The sequence below is a fragment of the Dermochelys coriacea genome, chromosome 8 (genome assembly GCF_009764565.3).
Source record: "Dermochelys coriacea isolate rDerCor1 chromosome 8, rDerCor1.pri.v4, whole genome shotgun sequence".
NCBI classification, from domain to species: domain Eukaryota; kingdom Metazoa; phylum Chordata; order Testudines; family Dermochelyidae; genus Dermochelys; species Dermochelys coriacea.
In genome coordinates, this window is record NC_050075.1 from 107,933,016 (window position 1) to 107,950,739 (window position 17,724).

The window sequence follows — 17,724 nt, forward strand, 5'->3', positions numbered from 1 at the left end:
TTCTGCAGCAGCAGGTGTTGGTTTAAGCTGGGCTTGTCTAGTGACATGTAGAGGCTGGATCCACTTCTAACTGCCTCTCAAAAACCCTTCAGCGCAATGAAGGCTGTTGCAAGAGGCTCTACAGCCACCGTGGCTAATCCCTCCAACTGCCCCAAACCAGGTGTCAGGGCATCAGAAAGCTGTGTGAGGAGGACATCATTTCAGAGTCGGGTGAGCTCTGGTGTCTAGGACCTGGCTTTCCCTTCTCTACTCCCAGCACTGAGTGAGTACGTTAAGGCTGAAAGGTTTTCATAGATCTCCTCTAAAGGGCAGCTGCTTTTTCTCCCCTTTTGCCCTCTCAGTGTCTGTCCATTTCCTGCCTGCACTCCTGCTCTGTGTGAACCCTGCACAACTGATCCACATGTAAAGCCTGTGCATAAGGGATGCAGATTGCACTCTCATCCTTTGCCCCCACTGCAGAAGTACAAATCCCCATGGCGTTCCCCATCCTGCCCACTCCTTTCAAAGGTGCGTCCTCAGCAGTATCAGGTGTGTCAGGTCCCAAGGAATTTCATAAACCCACCCAGCAGCACCACACACTCACCTGCCCCTGTTGTAGTGACGACTTTGGGTTTGCTGCGTGCACCATCTCCTTTGGTGGTATAGGCTGCGACAGTGACGGAATAGGTGGTTTCAGGTAGAAGGCCTCCTATGATGGTTTCCTGCGGGACCATTCATAAGGTGAGCAGAAAATAAGCAACAAGAAACTAATATTGTTACTGCTTGGGATACAGAAAGGAGGCCCGGCATCTGAAGGGTTTCAGTCAGAGACACTGATGACGGCTGGTTTCGTTTCGTGCATCACACCCCCTGCAGGTCTTTAACCTCACGCCCGTGCGGAGTTAACGGCACAATGACGACATTTATTCTAGTGGCTCCATTTCTAACATCTCACTTGCCCTCTCTCACAAAGATGTCATCTCTTCGACACTCAGGGTTTTGTGCCTGTATCCAAAGCTGTCACCAGACCTGTGCAAACTTGCCTAGAAACAGAGGCTGAGAGGGCATAAGGGCCATCCCTAACCGGCTCTGAGTAAATCCTCTGAGCCTCGTCCCCATTCTTGCCTCCACAGCTGCTGTTTCCAGGAGGTTTGGGTTGGAAGCTGCATTCTAGGCAAAGCCCTCAGGGACAGCCAGGATCCAGCAAGTGGATCATAACAAATCAAAGCCACCAACCAAAGCAGAAGGCCAGCTCAGGGTATATCAGTGCAACCCTCACTGGGGCTGATTTTGGAATTTGAAGGTGCCTGGAATCCTGCTGGGAACTCCTGGGAGACGACCCAGGGTGGGGGAGCCGCTGCGGTCCAAGAGATGGGCCTGTCAGGGCATTGCTGCTCAGGCCACCCCAGGCTGAAACTCCGCTGCAGCATCGCTGCCAGGGAGGGTCCATGTATACACAAGATAGGGCAAGTTCTCAGAGGCGGGCTTGGCCAGGGGGCAGTAACTTGGGATCACTCCAGCTCAGTCCAACAGCTGCCCCAAGGCACAGCCGCGGAAGCACTATGTTGCTGGCGGTGGAAGAAGGCCCTGCTAGCAGTGAAGTAACTGAGGCTTGGAGAGGATGATGTGCTCAGAACTTATCAGCTCCTGCCGAGAGTGCCTCGCTGCCGTGCAGCACCACCCCCAGCTTCACCCTTCCCTGGGTACCAGGAGGGCACAGACTCTGCGGACAGGCTGAGGAAAATGACCCCTAGGACTTCTCTGTCATTGATGTTACGAATGGGATCTGCCTTGGTAAGCATAGCCCCCAGAAGACAGGGAAAGCTGCTTAGGCCAGGGCAAGGCTGTAACACCCTGCTGAGCTCCCCCCAAGCTGTCCTGGCTAACAGGCGAGCAGGGAGTGCTGTAGAAGTGACGTCGGGTGGGAGACAGGACTGGACACCCCAGTGCACACTAATTATCTCTGTAGGACAGAGCCTGGCCTCTGGTGCGTTCCCTCTGCATCCCCGCTCCACAGGGGCCACTGATTTACCTCCACCAAAGCCTATCGGACCTTCCACTGTGGAGCCCCCCACAGCCTCTCCCACTTTTCGTCCATATTGCCTAATGGACAACATAGGGACGTTCTTGGAAAGGCAAAACCCCACTTGACTCCCCAGCTGAGCAGGGCCATGCAGGACAGACCCCACTCTCTGTCGTGCCACAGTCACAGGCTCAGTTCTTCAGACCCAACCACGGTAAAGCTACTGGCCAGGGTACGAGAGATGCATTACTACTGGATGAAAACAAACACAAGGAATAACATGGGACAGGGTGGCAAGAGAGGGTGAATCATGTGTGAAGGGGCCAGGGGAGGACTGGTGCTGCGGGGGTGGGGAGACGGGATGCCTCCTGGGACTCGTGTCTACTTTCCAGGGATTCCTTAAAAGCCTTTCAAGGGATCTTTTGTTTGTTTGTTCTGGAATCATTGCTGCTCTCCCATTAATTGGTCTCCCAAACACCAGCAGCATCAGGCCCCCAATTCCATCCAGAACCACCTGCCAGGTGCCTGCCCAGCCTTACTTCACCCAAGCCACCGGATTGTCATTGTGGAACCAGCAAAGCCAGAGATACAAATCAACAAGCACCAATAAGAACGACATCAAAATCAGAGCATGAGTGAAATTCCACCCCTCCACTCCACACCTGGCATCTGTGAGAGTGAGCAAGTGTGCAGGACAACTGGTGCCCACAGAGCCACGGAGAGCACCCCGCAAAGAACTTGCAGACTCGGAACCTCCCAAAAGGATTAACTTCTCCCAAATCCATGCAAAGAGAAATTCTCATGCAAGAGCATACCACGGGGAGCGGAGGAGGGGGAAGTAAGATGAGGATGGATCAAGGAAGAGATGATTGCACAATGGAAACATAGGGCTGTCATCACAAAACCACTCCTAGCAAAACTCCTCAGTTTAAACAGCGAGAGAAATGGACTAGGCCTGGAAAGCCCACAGTGGGGTGTGTAATTGAATTGCTGACTCTAAAAAGGTCATTTTCTAGTTTGTTGCTCAAATTTATATTTCAAAATTATTTGGGAAAAACTGGATTTAACTGTTTAAATGTAATTGTTTTCCTATTACAGTCTCTGTTTCAAAGGTCACAGTTGAGCGTGTAGGTTATTTTTCATAACTCGGATCAATGAGGTTTAAAGATTATATATCTGATTTTACCATACAGCTAGCTGAGCCAACTACTGCAGAGAGTAGGATGCACCTCCTGAGTCGATCACTTGAGTCTGCCTAAAATTACATTGCAACAAGCTGGAAACAGAGATTATAGAAAATGTCAATTGCTTTTCTGTATTTAGCAGCAATCTAAATGCCAATTTTCTCTGGATTTGCTGCTTGTGGAAGTCTTCACAGTGCAACTCTCCAACCTCATTAAGGGAGTGAAAGGGATGTTTTGACAGCACTATGTCTACAAAATTCATACATCGATTTGCCAGACCCCTCTGATCCAAACTAGAACACACACGAGTGGTACTTACATGGTCGATGGAGTCCTCAGCCCTCCACTATGGGGGGAGAAAGGAAGGAGGAGAGAAAAATGAAGACAGAATTTTAAGGGAGGACTTCTAGGAAGGGGTGAGAATGACAATAGCCTGGGTTAGCAGGACAGGGTATGGGTTATAACACTTACACACAAGAGGATCACTCAGCACAGGCTGTATCCAAGGACAGACATGGAATACAGTGCAATCCCCTACATGCAGCCAGCCTGTGCAGTGGGGCTGAGAAAACACATACAAAGCAGGGCCAAACCGCTTCCCTCTCACAAAGATGGAGAGGTGACCACTTGCTAACTCTGCAGACAGGGTCTCTGGGTTCCTCCCTCTCTTCAGTCTTGCCTACAGCTTGCCTTTTCTGCTAGTTCCACTGGAGCTAGCAATCAGGGGAGCACTGGCATAGATAAGGTCTGAATGTTATACTCCCTGGGTCACCTAGACCTGCTCTGGACAATGATGGCTGCCTAGAGAGCTATCTTCACTAGGGCTTCCCCTATTGCCACCACCCAGGGAACTGAGAGAGGTAGCAACTGAGAGAGATTTTTGGCCCAGAAGCCAATCAGAGTTTGCTCTCTGCTCCAGAGTGTTGTATATGGTGACTTTCCAGCCATTGTCTCTCATTGGAAACCAGAGCTATTAACACAGTAAATAACGGAGGGGTTCATTGTAGAGGAAGTGCTGATGCAACGTTCAAAAGGCTTTTGATACTACATCATCTGCAAGAAGGCAGATCCAAAGGAGGGGGTGAACAATGAGGTGACAAAATTTGCAGACAATACAAAATTACTCAAGATAATCAAGTCCAAAGCAGATTGTGAAGAGTTACAAAGAGTTCTCACTAAACTACTGGACAACAAAATGGCTGATGAAATTCATTGTTGATAAATGCAAAGTAATGCACATTGGAAAACATAATCCCAACTATACATACAAACTGATGGGATCTAAATTAGCTGTTACCACTCAAGAAAGATCTTGGAGTCATTGTGAATAGTTCTTTGTAAACATCTGCTCAATATGCAGCGGCCATCAAAAAAGTGAACAGAATGTTAGGAATCATTAAGAAAGGGATGGATAATAAGACAAAATATCATATTGCTTCTATATAACTCCATGGTACGCCCACAGCTTGAATACTGCATGAGGATGTGGTTGCCCCATCTCAAAAAAGATATCTTCGAATTGGAAAAGGTTCAGAAAAGGGCCACAAAAATTATGAGGGGTCTGGAACAGCTGCCCTATGCGGAGAGATTAATAAAATTGGGACTGTTCAGCGTGGAAAAGAGACGACGAAGGGGGGATACGATAGAGGCTTGTAAAATCTTGACTGGTGGGGAGAAAATGAATAAGGAAAAGTTATTTACTCCTCCATATAGCACAAGAACTAGGGGTCACCCAATGAAATTAATGGGCATCAGGTTCAAAACAAGGGGAAGTATTTCTTCACATAACACACAGTCAGTCTGTGGAACTCTGGGCCAGAGGATGTTGTGAAGGCCAAGACTATAACAGGGTTCAAAAAAGAACTAGATAAGTTCATGGAGGATCGGTCCATCGATGGCTATCAGCCAGGATGGGCAGGGTTGGTGTCCCTAGCCTCTATTTGCCAGGAGCTGGGAATGGACGACAGAGGATGGATCACTGGGTGATGCCCTGTTCTGTTTATTCCCTCTGGGGCACCTGGCACTGGCCACTGTCGGCCGGCAGGACACTGGGCTAGCTGGACCATTGGTCTGACCCAGTCTGGCCATTCTGATGTTGTTGAGGCACTCTGTGGCAGGCCCATACAAAACTGAGCTGCGAGCCCTACCTCACATACACACAGTACAAAGGAGGCCCCCAGCTCATACACAATCGCAGGCTGAGCAAGCCTGGAAACTAGAGCATCAAAACTGCTGAACATTTAGATGAGAAATCCTGATGTTATCAAGATCCCCTACTGTGTAACAAAAGAATGGCAAGTGGTAAATGCACATGTGGCAGGAAGAAGAGCTTTGAAACATTTCCTGCAGAGTGCGCCTCTCTGCCATCCTAGGGAGGGAGCACACAGATTTCTGATAACCGCTACAAACAGACTCGAGCTTGCAAGGCATCCAATGGCATCTCAGTCACTAAACCTCAGGCAGGGCTAGGCTACCACTGTACATGCTGGCAGCTAGGTTCTTGTAGGCTGCACACAGAGGAAATGGCCACAGATATCATGGCAAGGTTCCTTTGGCTAAGGCAGTGAATTAAGTTACATGAGCTATGGCGTCTGCCAGAGGAAGCATTGTCTAGTGGTTAAAGCACAGGAACTAGAGTCAGGAATCAGAGTTCTGCTCTTAGCTCTGCTGCTGATTTGTGGTGAGTCACTTCCCCGCTCTGTGCCGCACCCCCAGCCCTCAGTGATAGGCAGGGTTCACACCCCAAAGCCCCATTCATGTTTGCAAAAGGCCTGGAGAGCCACAGAGACTCTAGAAGAGCTAATATTAACAGAGCCACGAGGTGCTCTCACAGACTGGGCCATGTCTGAATGACGGGGGCTCTTGTAAACTCGCAGAGTATTAAAATGCATGGCACGTCTTCAACGTTTTACTGTTTTAATCTCTAAATTCAGTGGGAACCAGCTATTGGCTAAACTGCTCTTCTGAATTTCTATTACACTGCACCTACAGAATGGCATTATACGGCAACTAAAATTGTGCCCGTAAACCATCTTAAAAGTCTCTTTCAAGGAAGAGGTCAGGTCATCCCCAGAGATGTCATATAAAACCAAGGTCCTGACCAAATGCCATCATTAAAGATCCTCTCTCACAAGGTCTGGGTGTTATCGCCAGTGTTCTGTCTTCAGTCCAGCTTGAGTAATTACATTCTGCCTGGCTCAAGTTCTACCTGTACTAACCATCCTAAGCTGGATGAAGTGTGCTGTGTGCAGCTGAACTGCCTTTGTAGGTCACTCCATTGGCCTGCAGCTTGACTAAAGTCTTGCTAGAGAAAGGATCAAAGGACCGGCAGCTTTTCCTTTCAGGAATCCATTCCTGCTCCAAGCACTGCACCTCTGGCAGGAGGGGAGAACACGCATGTTATGACGCTTGATTAAAGCACTATCCCAAATACTACTTGGGAGTTTGTCCAGACTCCGAATGAGAACACCTGCAGCAGCACCACCGAGCAGCCAACCCCATGCCTATGTGCTGAACAATGGAGGAGACGCAGGTTCTGAAGGCCGGTGCCCCCACTAACCGCCTCACACCACACGGGGGGGGGGGGGGTGTAATAAGCTAACAATGTACGTGCAATAGCTGTATACAGGAGATTTGAGGATGAACTTTTACAATGGTGGAGCCATTTAAATTTACATCTTCTGCATATTGTAATTTTCTTTCAGATGAGAGTGGGGCTAGATCCTGTAGGAACATGTTTGAGATGCCACGCCTGGCCACAGACTCAGTTATAAATTCAGTTTCATTACAAAAATATCACCTGCAGATAAAAACATTTCTCTCCTAAACCAGCTCAATTACCTCATAAGTGTTTAAGGGTGCTGAGTAAGAAAAATTGATCTTGAGAACGCAGAAGCCTTGATAAACGGGATTCAGATGGTGCTGCATGCAGGAGGCAAGATGGCACAGAGAAGTGCTAAAGCTAACAGCCTGTATTTATGGCCGCGGCAATGCATTTACGACATTTCATTTTGCACTTCAGCACGGTGCGCCGCAGTTATGTCCCTCTCCAAGGAAACGGATGCCTCCCCGACCACGGCTCTGGCAAAAGCACGGATTTAGGGCCCTTCTCAACTAGCTTGCCTGTGAAAGGCAGATTTTTGACCCTCTTTGTCCACTGAACACAGTGGCGACAGTGAGATCTCTGTTACGTGCAGCTCTTGCTCAGAATTCGGGCTGAAGAGAGACCCCAGTGGTTTACCTCGTCTTATTACCTCCTGCTCCAGAGTTCTCTGCAAATCACCCTCCGGGCAGAGCAGGAGGGGCTCGGTACAGGCCTTCTTGTTGATGCTTGTGCAGGGTGGCCGGAGGGGAGGGCACAGGGAAATGGGGCTCGCTAATTTCCCAGGCACGCTACTCAGAGAGAACTTGTTTTCACTCCTCTGCTATTTTTGAGAAGCTTGGCAGGACATGAGATGGTCTGTGAATGCCGGACAGATGGACAGAGCATGGCTTTGTGCCATCCGCACTCAGCCTCACCATGAGCATCTCCCTTGGGACTGTACGTGCTCCACGGCTGAAGCACAGAACAGAGCAGTCGAAGCAGCAGCCAGGACGCTCTGCCCTACAGCCAGTTCTCTTCACTCCCAGTGTGGCCAGCTGGTTCCCAGAGCCAGAAGCTCTTTGGGGAAGCCCTCCTTGGTTAGCAGAGGGTCAACACAAGGGGAGGTTAATGCGTTGCTTCCAAAACTGCTGGAGGAGCATGTCTGGCGAAGGCTCATGGAGAGCGGAGAGCCAGAGACATTGGAAGCGCCCCAGTGACAGAAATGGCCCATCTCCACGGCTGGGCGAGCACCAAAGGAAACACAACGGCCGATCATACAGGCCCACAAGGACACATGCCAATTCCAGAGCTGAGCGCGAGTCCCATGGAAAGCTGTCTGGGGGAAGGATCACTTTCCAAAGCACCCAGCTCCCCATCTTCCACCGTTTTTCTGCTGCATGTCTGTAAGGAGCAGGGATCAGAGCTCAGTCTGATCTGAATGTCCACCCAATCCCCGGGACTTGCAGCTTACGTCCTCCATACCAGATGTTCCAAAATCACCGGTCACTTACCTGGCATTGGAATCTAGAACATGTACGTTCACAGCTGCTCCCTCTTTCTGTGTTGAATCTGAGCCCATAGATGGGGGCAGAGGACAAAACAACAAGCTGATGTCCAGTCATCTTCTGGGGGTGATCTGCTTGGTCCCACCTTGGCTCACTATGTGGATTTGCAGCATAATGGATCGGTTACTGGCAACTGGGGAGGTGAGAAGGATCCTACTCCTCTCTCCTGGAGATACCCACAAGTCCAGGATTGCCCAGGAGGAAGGGAAGAACGGGGTTGCTGCTCACAGAGCACATAGAGAGTGGGAGGTCTTCTGCCTGGGGGCAGGGTACCCCATGAAAGTGGATGGGGCTCCCCATTTGCTCTGGAAGCTAGAGTCGCCGATCTCCGGCAGCCACAGGACTCCGAACTCCATGGGGGAAGGATCACACTCTCTCAGACTGTGCATGGAGGCCACGAAGACTCAGGGGCCACAGACCCAGCACTAGTGAAAGAAACAGTTCTGCTTCAAGTCACTTGCTCTCCTTCCATGCTCTCATGGGTTCTCCCAAAGCAGCCCAGAGACAGGGAGCCTTCATTCACAAGAACAGAACGGGGGATGAGAGGAGCCCCACACAAACTAGAACCCTGTCAGCATCCAGCCTTGGATTTATCTCCTGCACCACCAGCAGAGCCCATATGGGAGATGCAGACCAGCCATGTAGTTGTGCTCAGGCCAAAGTCTGCAATACCGCAGCACCTGCTGCTGTCTTCGAGGTCTTCCCCACGGCCAGGTGCTGACTCTGTCCTGCTGTCTGTCATTCGGAGGTGAGGGCACAGACTAAACATTTACTTAAATATAAAGAACTTCAATGGGAAAATCAGTCATAGCATAGCCATGGCAGAAGAGAGGCCTTGACTCCACCACAGGACCTTTCGAACAACCAATTACAGTCCCTACTAAGGCGGTTGGCAAAGGAAAACAAACACTCTCTGGCACCAAGATTGCTGCCTCACTGCTTGCTTCCTGCCCAGCTCAAATGGTTCTGGATCACTGTGGCTCTCTATTATCTGAATAACTAACATCTCCATTGCCCTTTATTCTGCCTTTTGTCTTCAGTTACTCTCTGTGTTTCTCAGCTTCAAACAGTGACCAATTCTGAGTCAGTTTTAGCAGCAATAACTTATACCACTGCAGGGCCTTGATTGGTTAGGCTATTCCCACTCACAATCAGCATATCATCCAGGAAGGGCCCTGCCCACATGCCTGGAAGAAAATTTCCTCTCTGACCCCCGATATGCAATCAGTTTAATTCTCTTCTTGTGCTCAGGAATAAATCTTTTATGGGAGCTGAACAGCACCAATGTGATGGATTCCAACTGCCTTTGTGTCTTGCCCTTCATAATAGGGGTCCCAGTGAATCCTTTTGATTGCACTTATAAAAATGTTACTTTCCCCAAATTCCACATGCTCAAGTTTGAGTGGGCGGCCTCTGCTTAGCAAAGGCTTCATCCCTGTCCTGTCCACCTGGAAGAGCCTAACATTTCTGCACAAGCAGTGATCAGTAACTCCACCTTGCTGGCACCTCATGCTGTGCTGGGAAAGTTCTCTCCTAATCACTCACAGAAGACCTCTCCTTGCAAGGTTATCAGCTCATTTCTCCAGCCACTTGGTTCCTGGAGAGCAATACTCCTCCTGACAATTACCAGCTTGCCTTAGCTTCCCTTCTAATTTCACTCCATGGGACTTCCCTGAAATGGAGGGGACTGGCATGATCTGTAGCTCGGAGAAGTACCTGGGAGAATCCACAGCTAGCAATGAACTTTCCACATAATGCAAAGACTGACAAGCGCTCCACAGTGCCAAAAAACCCCAAGCAACTTGCTTGCTTGATCACAACTTCTGTGTGAAAAACAAACAAACCAAAACACCTGGGACAAACCAACACCGTCCCAGTGTATCCAAGGCCTAGGATGGATAAGTCTTTCAGCAAGACAAGATGACAGTTAATTAACGACGACTGCCTATCCCCTTTGTACATCTTTGGCTATGGAACAGCTGCTCAGGTGTTGTGAAATACCGACATGGTATGAGCCCTGGTCTACACTAGGCATTGAGGTCAAATTTATCAGCGTTAAATCGATGTAACCCTGCACCCGTCCACATGACGAAGCTCTTTTTTTTTTTTTTTTTTTTTTTTTTTTTACTTAAAGTGCTCTTAAAATTCATTTCCTTACTCTACCCCCGACAAGGGGATTAGCGCTGAAATCGGTTTTGCTGGGTCAAATTTGGGGTACTACGGACGCAATTAGATGGTATTGGCCTCCGGGAGCTATCCCAGAGTGCTCTGTTGTGACCGCTCTGGACAGCACTCTCAACTCAGATGCACTGACCAGGTAGACAGGAAAAGGCCGCAAACTTTTGAATTTCAATTTCCTGTTTGGCCAGTGTGGCAAGCTGCAGGTGACCATGCAGAGCTCATCAGCAGAGGTGACCATGATGGAGTCCCAGAATCGCAAAAGAGCTCCAGCATGGACCGAACGGGAGGTACGGGATCTGATCGCTCTATGGGGAGAGGAATACGTGCTATCAGAACTACATTCCAGTTTTCGAAATGCCAAAACATTTGTGAAAATCTCCCAGGGCATGAAGGACAGAGGCCATAACAGGGACCCGAAGCAGTGCCGCGTGAAACTTAAGGAGCTGAGGCAAGCCTACCAGAAAACCAGAGAGGCCAATGGCCGCTCTGGGTCAGAGCCCCAAACATGCCGCTTCTATGATGAGCTGCATGCCATTTTAGGGGGTTCAGCCACCACTACCCCAGCTGTGTTGTTTGACTCCTTCAATGGTTCAATGGAGATGGAGACAACACGGAAGCAGGTTTTGGGGACGAGGAAGACGATGATGAGGAGGTTGTAGACAGCTCACAGCAAACAAGAGGAGAAACCAGTTTTCCCGACAGCCAGGAACTGTTTCTCATCCTGGACCTGGAGCCAGTACCCCCCGAACCCACCCAAGGCTGCCTCCCGGACCCACCAGGTGGAGAAGGGACCTCTGGGGAGTGTACCTTTTAAAATACTATACAAGGTTTAAAAGCCAGCATGTTTAATGATTAATTTGCCCTGGCATTCGTGGCTCTCCTGGATATACTCCCAAAGCCTTTGCAAAAGGTTTCTGGGGAGGGCAGCCTTATTCCATCCACCATAGTAGGACACTTTACCACTCCAGGCCAGTAGCACGTACTTGGGAATCATTGTAGAACAAAGCATTGCAGTGTATGTTTGCTGGCATTCAAACAACATCTGTTCTTTCTCTCTCTGTATTATCCTCAGGAGAGTGATATCATTCATGGTCACCTGGTTGAAATAGGGTGCTTTTCTTAAGGGGACATTCAGAGGCACCCATTCCTGCTGGGCTGTTTGCCTATGGCTGAACAGAAATGTTCCCCGCTGTTAGCCAGCGGTGGGGGGAGGCAAAATGCGACCTTGTAACGAAAGCACGTGCTATGTATGTAATGTTAACAGCAAGGTTTACCGTGAAAGAGTGCACCCATTGTTCTATAAAATGTGTCTTTTCAAATACCACTGTCCCTTTTTTTTTCTCCACCAGCTGTGTGTGTTTCAAGGATCACTGGATCTTCTCCTTCCCAGAGACTAGCGAAGATTAGAAGGCGAAAAAAATGCACTTGCGATGAAATGTTCTCTGAGCTCATGCTGTCCTCCCACACTGACAGAGCACAGACGAATACATGGAGGCAGACAATGTCAGAGTGCAGGAAAGCACAAAATGACCAGGAAGAGAGGTGGCGGGCTGAAGAGAGTAAGTGGCGGGCGAAGAGAGGGCTGAAGCTGAAAGGAGGCGGCTGCGTCATGAGAGGAGGCAGGATTCAATGCTGAGGCTGCTGGAGGATCAAACTAATATGCTCCAGCATATGGTTGAGCTGCAGGAAAGGCAGCAGGAGCACAGACCGCTGCTACACCCCCTGTGTAACCAACCGCGCTCCTCCCCAAGTTCCATAGCCTCCTCACCCAGATGCCCAAGAACGCGGTGGGGGGGCCTCCGGCCACCCAGCCACTCCACCCCAGAGGATTGCCCAAGTAACAGAAGGCTGGCATTCAATAAGTTTTAAACTTTTAAAGTGCTGTGTGGCCTTGTCCCTCCTCCACCACCCCTCCTAGGCTACCTTGGTAAATATCCCCCTATTTGTGTGATGAATTAATAAAGAATGCATGAATGTGAAGCAACAGTGACTTTATTACCTCTGCAAGAGGTGATCGAAGGGAGGTGGGGAGGGTGGTTAACTTACAGGGAAATAGAGTAAACCAAAGGGCAGGGGGTTTCATCAAGGAGAAACAAACAGAAATTTCACACTGTAGCCTGGCCAGTCATGAAACTGGTTTTCAAAGCTTCTCTGAGGCGCACCGCACCCTCCTGTGCTCTTCTAACTGCCCTGGTGTCTGGCTGTGCATAACCAGCAGCCAGGTGATTTGCCTCAATCTCCCACCCCACCATAAATGTCTCCCCCCCTACTCTCACAGATATTGTGGAGCGCACAGCAAACAGTAATAACAATGGGAATATTGGTTTCGCTGAGGTCTAACCGAGTCAGTAAACTGCGCCAGCGCGCTTTTAAACATCCAAATGCACATTCTACCACCATTCTGCACTTGCTCAACCTGTAGTTGAACAGCTCCTGACTACTCTCCAGGCTGCCTATGTATGGCTTCATGAGCCATGGCATTAAGGGGTAGGCTGGGTCCCCAAGGATAACTATAGGCATTTCAACATCCCCAATGGTTATTTTCTGGTCTGGGAAGAAAGTCCCTTCCTGCAGCTTTTGAAACAGACCAGAGTTCCTGAAGATGCAAGCATCATGTACCTTTCCTGGCCATCCCACGTTGATGTTGGTGAAACGTCCCTTGTGATCCACCAGTGCTTGCAGCAGTATTGAAAAGTACCCCTTGCGGTTTATGTACTCGCTGGCTTGGTGCTCCGGTGCCAAGATAGGGATATGGGTTCTGTCTATGGCCCCACCACAGTTAGGGAATCCCATTGCAGCAAAGCCATCTACTATGACCTGCACATTTCCCACGGTCACTACCCTTGATATCAGCAGATCTTTGATAGCGTTGGCTACTTGCATCACAGCAGCCCCCACAGTAGATTTGCCCTCTCCAAATTGATTCCCGACTGACCGGTAGCTGTCTTGTGTTGCAAGCTTCCACAGGGCTATTGCCACTCGCTTCTCACTGTGAGGGCTGCTCTCATCTTGGTATTCTTGCACCTCAGGGCAGGGGAAAGCAAGTCACAAAGTTCCATGAAAGTGCCCTTACGCATGTGAAAGTTTCGTAGCCACTGGGAATTGTCCCAGACCTGCAACACTATGCGATCCCACCAGTCTGTGCTTGTTTTCCAGGCCCAGAATCGGCGTTCCACCGCATGAGCCTGCCCCATTAGCACCATGATGCCCACATTGCCAGGGCCCGTGCTCTGAGAGAACTTTGTGTCCATGTCCTCATCTCTCTCGTAACCACGCTGACATCGCCTACTCGCCCAGTCTCACCTTGCCAGGTTCTGGTGCTGCATATAATGTGTGTTTAATGTGCTCCTAATTGCCAAAGTGATCTGAGCGGGCTCCATGCTTGCCGTGGTATGGTGTCTGCACAGAAAAAAGGCGCGAAACGATTGTCTGCTGATTGTCTTGATGGAGGGAGGGGCAACTGACGACATGGCTTCTAGGGTTGGCTTACAGGGAATTAAAATCAACAAAGTGGGTGGCTTTGCGAGAAACTGAATGGCCGCCTCAAGGATAGAACTCAAAACCTCAAGGGTAGAACTCAAAACTGGGTTTAGCAGGCCGTTGGGAGGGAGGGAGGAGAAAATGAATACAAAACAAATCTGGTCTATTTCTTGTTTTGAGCCAGTTCATCTATCTTTATAGATCTTGCTGGCAGCAGACTGTGCAGTACGACTGCTAGACATCGTCACCTCCTGGGTGCTCGGCAGAAGACGGTGCAATATGACTACTGGCCATCGTCTTCTGCTAGCTGCACATTAAAAGACAGTGCACTGCCAGTAGGACTCAATCGCCATGAGACGAAACAAGGGAAATGACCTGGCTGAGTCACTCCCATGTTTGCCCAGGCACCCAGTTAAAAGAGCATCCAAGACTACGTCGACGACGGCTACCAGTCATACTGCACTGTCTGCTGCCAAAAGGCAATACACTGCTGCTGTGTAGCAATGCAGTACCATGTCCGCCAGCACCCAGGACAGACGGTGACTGTTAGCTGAGCGGGCTCCATGCTTGCCATGATATGTCGTCTGCACAGGTAACTCAAGAAAAAGGCGCAAAACGATTGTGTGCCCTTGCTTTTACGGAGGGAGGGAGGGAACGGGGGCCTGACGATATGTACCCAGAACCACCCGCAACAATGTTTTAGCCCCATCAGGCACTGGGATTTCTACCCAGAATTCAAATGGGCGGTAGAGATTGCGGGAACTGTGGGATAGCTACCCACAGTGCAAAGCTCCGGAAGTTACGGTTGCCTCAGTACCATGGACACAGTCCGCCCATTACATGCACTTAGAGCATTTGTGTGGGGACACACACACTCGACTGTATAAAAACACTTTCTACAAAACTGACTTCTATAAATTCGACCTAATTTCGTAGTGTAGACATAGCCTCAGACACACACACAGCAGGGCTTACCCCTCCTATAGGGACACGGACACATCCCTGCAAAAGGGAGCTTAGGGAACCTTTGACAGGAGTTGGATACTCATTGGAAAGTTTCTATAGCCTTGGAATCTACCCTCATTGCAATGAACTAGCAGGGGGCTCCAGAGACCAGAACCGCTCTCTCTAAAACTCCCCATTGTCTAGGAAATGAGCAAGAAATGAGAACGAGATTGACTGGCTGAAGAGGAAAGGTTCTGAAGGCGACTATGAGCGCAATAGTGCTTGCTTTGACCTAAAACTGGGATTAACCCATTAGCCCCAAACTAAACTGGAAGGTGATAAACTGTTCAAACTACAGCAGAAAGTTGAGGCTTTTGTAGGAAAAGAAAAGGCCATTAGGCAGCTTTTCTATGTATTCAAATAAAGAAGCATGTGAAACCCCACTGCTGTGCTCCATCCAGCCCTTCAGTGAGCTCTCAGACCATTTCCTCTCCTTTACATTGTCCTTTTCCACACTGCGACTGGGTTTAATCCTTCAGAATCTGAATGGGAAAAACTTTGCTCTGAGCACCGTGCTCCCTGCTGAGAAATGTGTAAATGATTCATAGCTGCATTCAGGAGATGGATCAATTAATGGCTGCAGCTCTCCAGTGTTTATATTGGGTATGATTCAAGCAGGCCAGGTCTGAATTGGCCACTTGTCACTTGCAGCAGTAGATTTGTACAATTCTCTTTGCAGAGAATGGCCCAGGTCCATCCTGTGTAGGGCTCGGGGCTCTCCTCCAGAGGAATTTTATTCTATCTGCGGCTATGACTCAAGCGAGGCTTTGAAGACTTCCCTGGCCCCAGGAAAGTTACTCCCAGAGAGCAGCGATTGCTTTTTTTGTGCTGGAAGTCTAGACTGACCAGGGTGAGGGCCCGCACATGGAATACACTGCAGGAGTCGAGGCAGACCATAGAGCCTGCTGGCAGCCCAAAGCATGGAGTGAGTGTGAACGCAGGGAGGGAAATCCATTCCCAAGCTCTGTCTCACTTCTTCACTCCTGCCCAACCCTCTCAGACCTGCCTGCTCGGTTTACCTTTGTGTTTCAAAAGGTAAATCTAGGTTGAGTCTCACCTTACAAAAGCAGAGCTGTAAATGGGCATGACTGGCTGGAGTCCTCTGGGCAGAGCCTGGCAATGGGGAATTTCATGGTTCTCGGTGCAATGTGCCAATAGGTGGGGCTGGGTTTGATGATGGGCAAATATGAAGAAAGTCTTGCCTAGGGAGCTTTACCTTAAAGTGGCTCTGTCCCTTGCTGAACACTGGCAATGCAAAAGGAAGCAGACAGGAAAGACTTATTTAAATCTCTCTGAAGGATTACTCCCTGCTTGGCAAGATGCAGACACTACGTGCCAGCTCCCCACGTCCCTCTAACAGGCAGGGATGGAGCTATAAGGAAATAAATCCCTGCCAATTGAGCTCTCCTCTCTCACCCAGAATCCACAGGACAGTGCAATCATCATCTCATTAACTGTGTCACCAGCCCTCTGTAAACACCGGTTCCAAGGGGGCAAGCCACACGTCTCCTCTGGGAATCAGCTTTGTCTGTCCCTGGGTCTAGCCAGTGACTTAGTGGCCTCTGGCTGCATCCTGTGTCCTGCACATCGCAGCGTACATCTGTCCTTGAAACCTCAGTGTCGCTGCAAACAGGAGGCGTTTGTGCAGAGCTTTACTCAAGACACCATCTGTGCGACAGAGCAATAGTGACTGTCCCATGCCCACCAGCCCGCAGGCCCATGCTGTACCTGGGCCTCTGCTAACATGACATCTTTGATAACAGGCTGCCCTCGCGGTTCATTGTTCTCCAGCTTCACGTAAGTGACCTGGTACCCCCGGATCTGTCCATGCTGCTTGTTGGAGAGTGGCAGTTTCCAGCTGACCCGGATGGCTGTTGAATTCACAGATTCCACCTCCACCTTTCGTGGTGGGGCGCTGGGCACTAGAACACACATGGGACAGGCAGCGTTAATGGCACAGGTCACACTATTCCCACCACCACAGAGCGTTCATTCCCCCACCTCCTCCCACACCCCTGGCCACACACACCTCCCTGCACAGCTAGTCCCATCACCCGGATCTCCCCGGTGGCCAGACAGAGCCCTATGGCCCCAGTGGGAGTGGCTCGGACTGTGAGCTACAGGAGTACACCTTGCCTAAGGCTCCAGGATGCCACCTGCAGTCTGCTGTTTACTCTCCCCAGGGCAGACGACCTGCTCAAATACAGACACGCAGCTCTAGGCAGATGTAACATGGGCCCTGAAACTGACACGTCCCCACATGCCCCATCACCGCCCAGATCCTACACAGCACTGCCAGAATGACAACAAAAGGTTAATGGGAAGAGGAAAAACAGCAGAGAGAGCAGTCACTGAGCCCAGCCAGCGAGAGGGGTCTGGGGGCCTGCACTTCATGCCTGGCTCGCTGAATGCTTTTGGAGAATAAAATGAAAACGTATGGTGCCCTGAAAATATCAATTTCCTTGCCAGGTGAGGCACATTTAAAGATGTATTTACACCCTGTCCACCCTTTGGAAACATGACTTCCTTCTGCCTTTTTGCTCCCGTGCTGACTGAACACTGTCAGTGCTGAAAAAGCCACCTCTCCCTTGCTCTTGGAAAGCTCCCTCAGACTGAACCAGCTGGGAGCAGAGTCACATTCCCTTTGGAGGGTGTCGCTGCCATGCAAGCACTGAGGATCTAGTTGCAGGACACAGCTCAAGTCCTTTGTCCCACTGCTGAGGG

At 49.9% G+C, this 17,724-nt stretch overlaps 1 protein-coding gene across 22 annotated transcripts in view; it reads right to left on the reverse strand.

Annotated features, from left to right (window-relative positions):
• Positions 1-17,724, reverse strand: part of PTPRF (protein tyrosine phosphatase receptor type F) — a 617,705-nt gene that overhangs the window by 65,932 nt on the left and 534,049 nt on the right. For 14 of the 22 annotated variants that reach the window (XM_038412822.2, XM_043520354.1, XM_043520352.1 and 11 more), the window contains 3 exons: positions 16,729-16,922; positions 3,506-3,532; positions 584-701 (listed from right to left, as the gene is read on the reverse strand). In XM_038412822.2, the coding sequence (XP_038268750.1) occupies positions 584-701; positions 3,506-3,532; positions 16,729-16,922 (339 nt within the window). The remainder of the gene's footprint in view (positions 1-583; positions 702-3,505; positions 3,533-16,728; positions 16,923-17,724) is intronic. The other 8 variants (XM_043520355.1, XM_043520361.1, XM_043520358.1 and 5 more) reach the window with 1 other exon arrangement.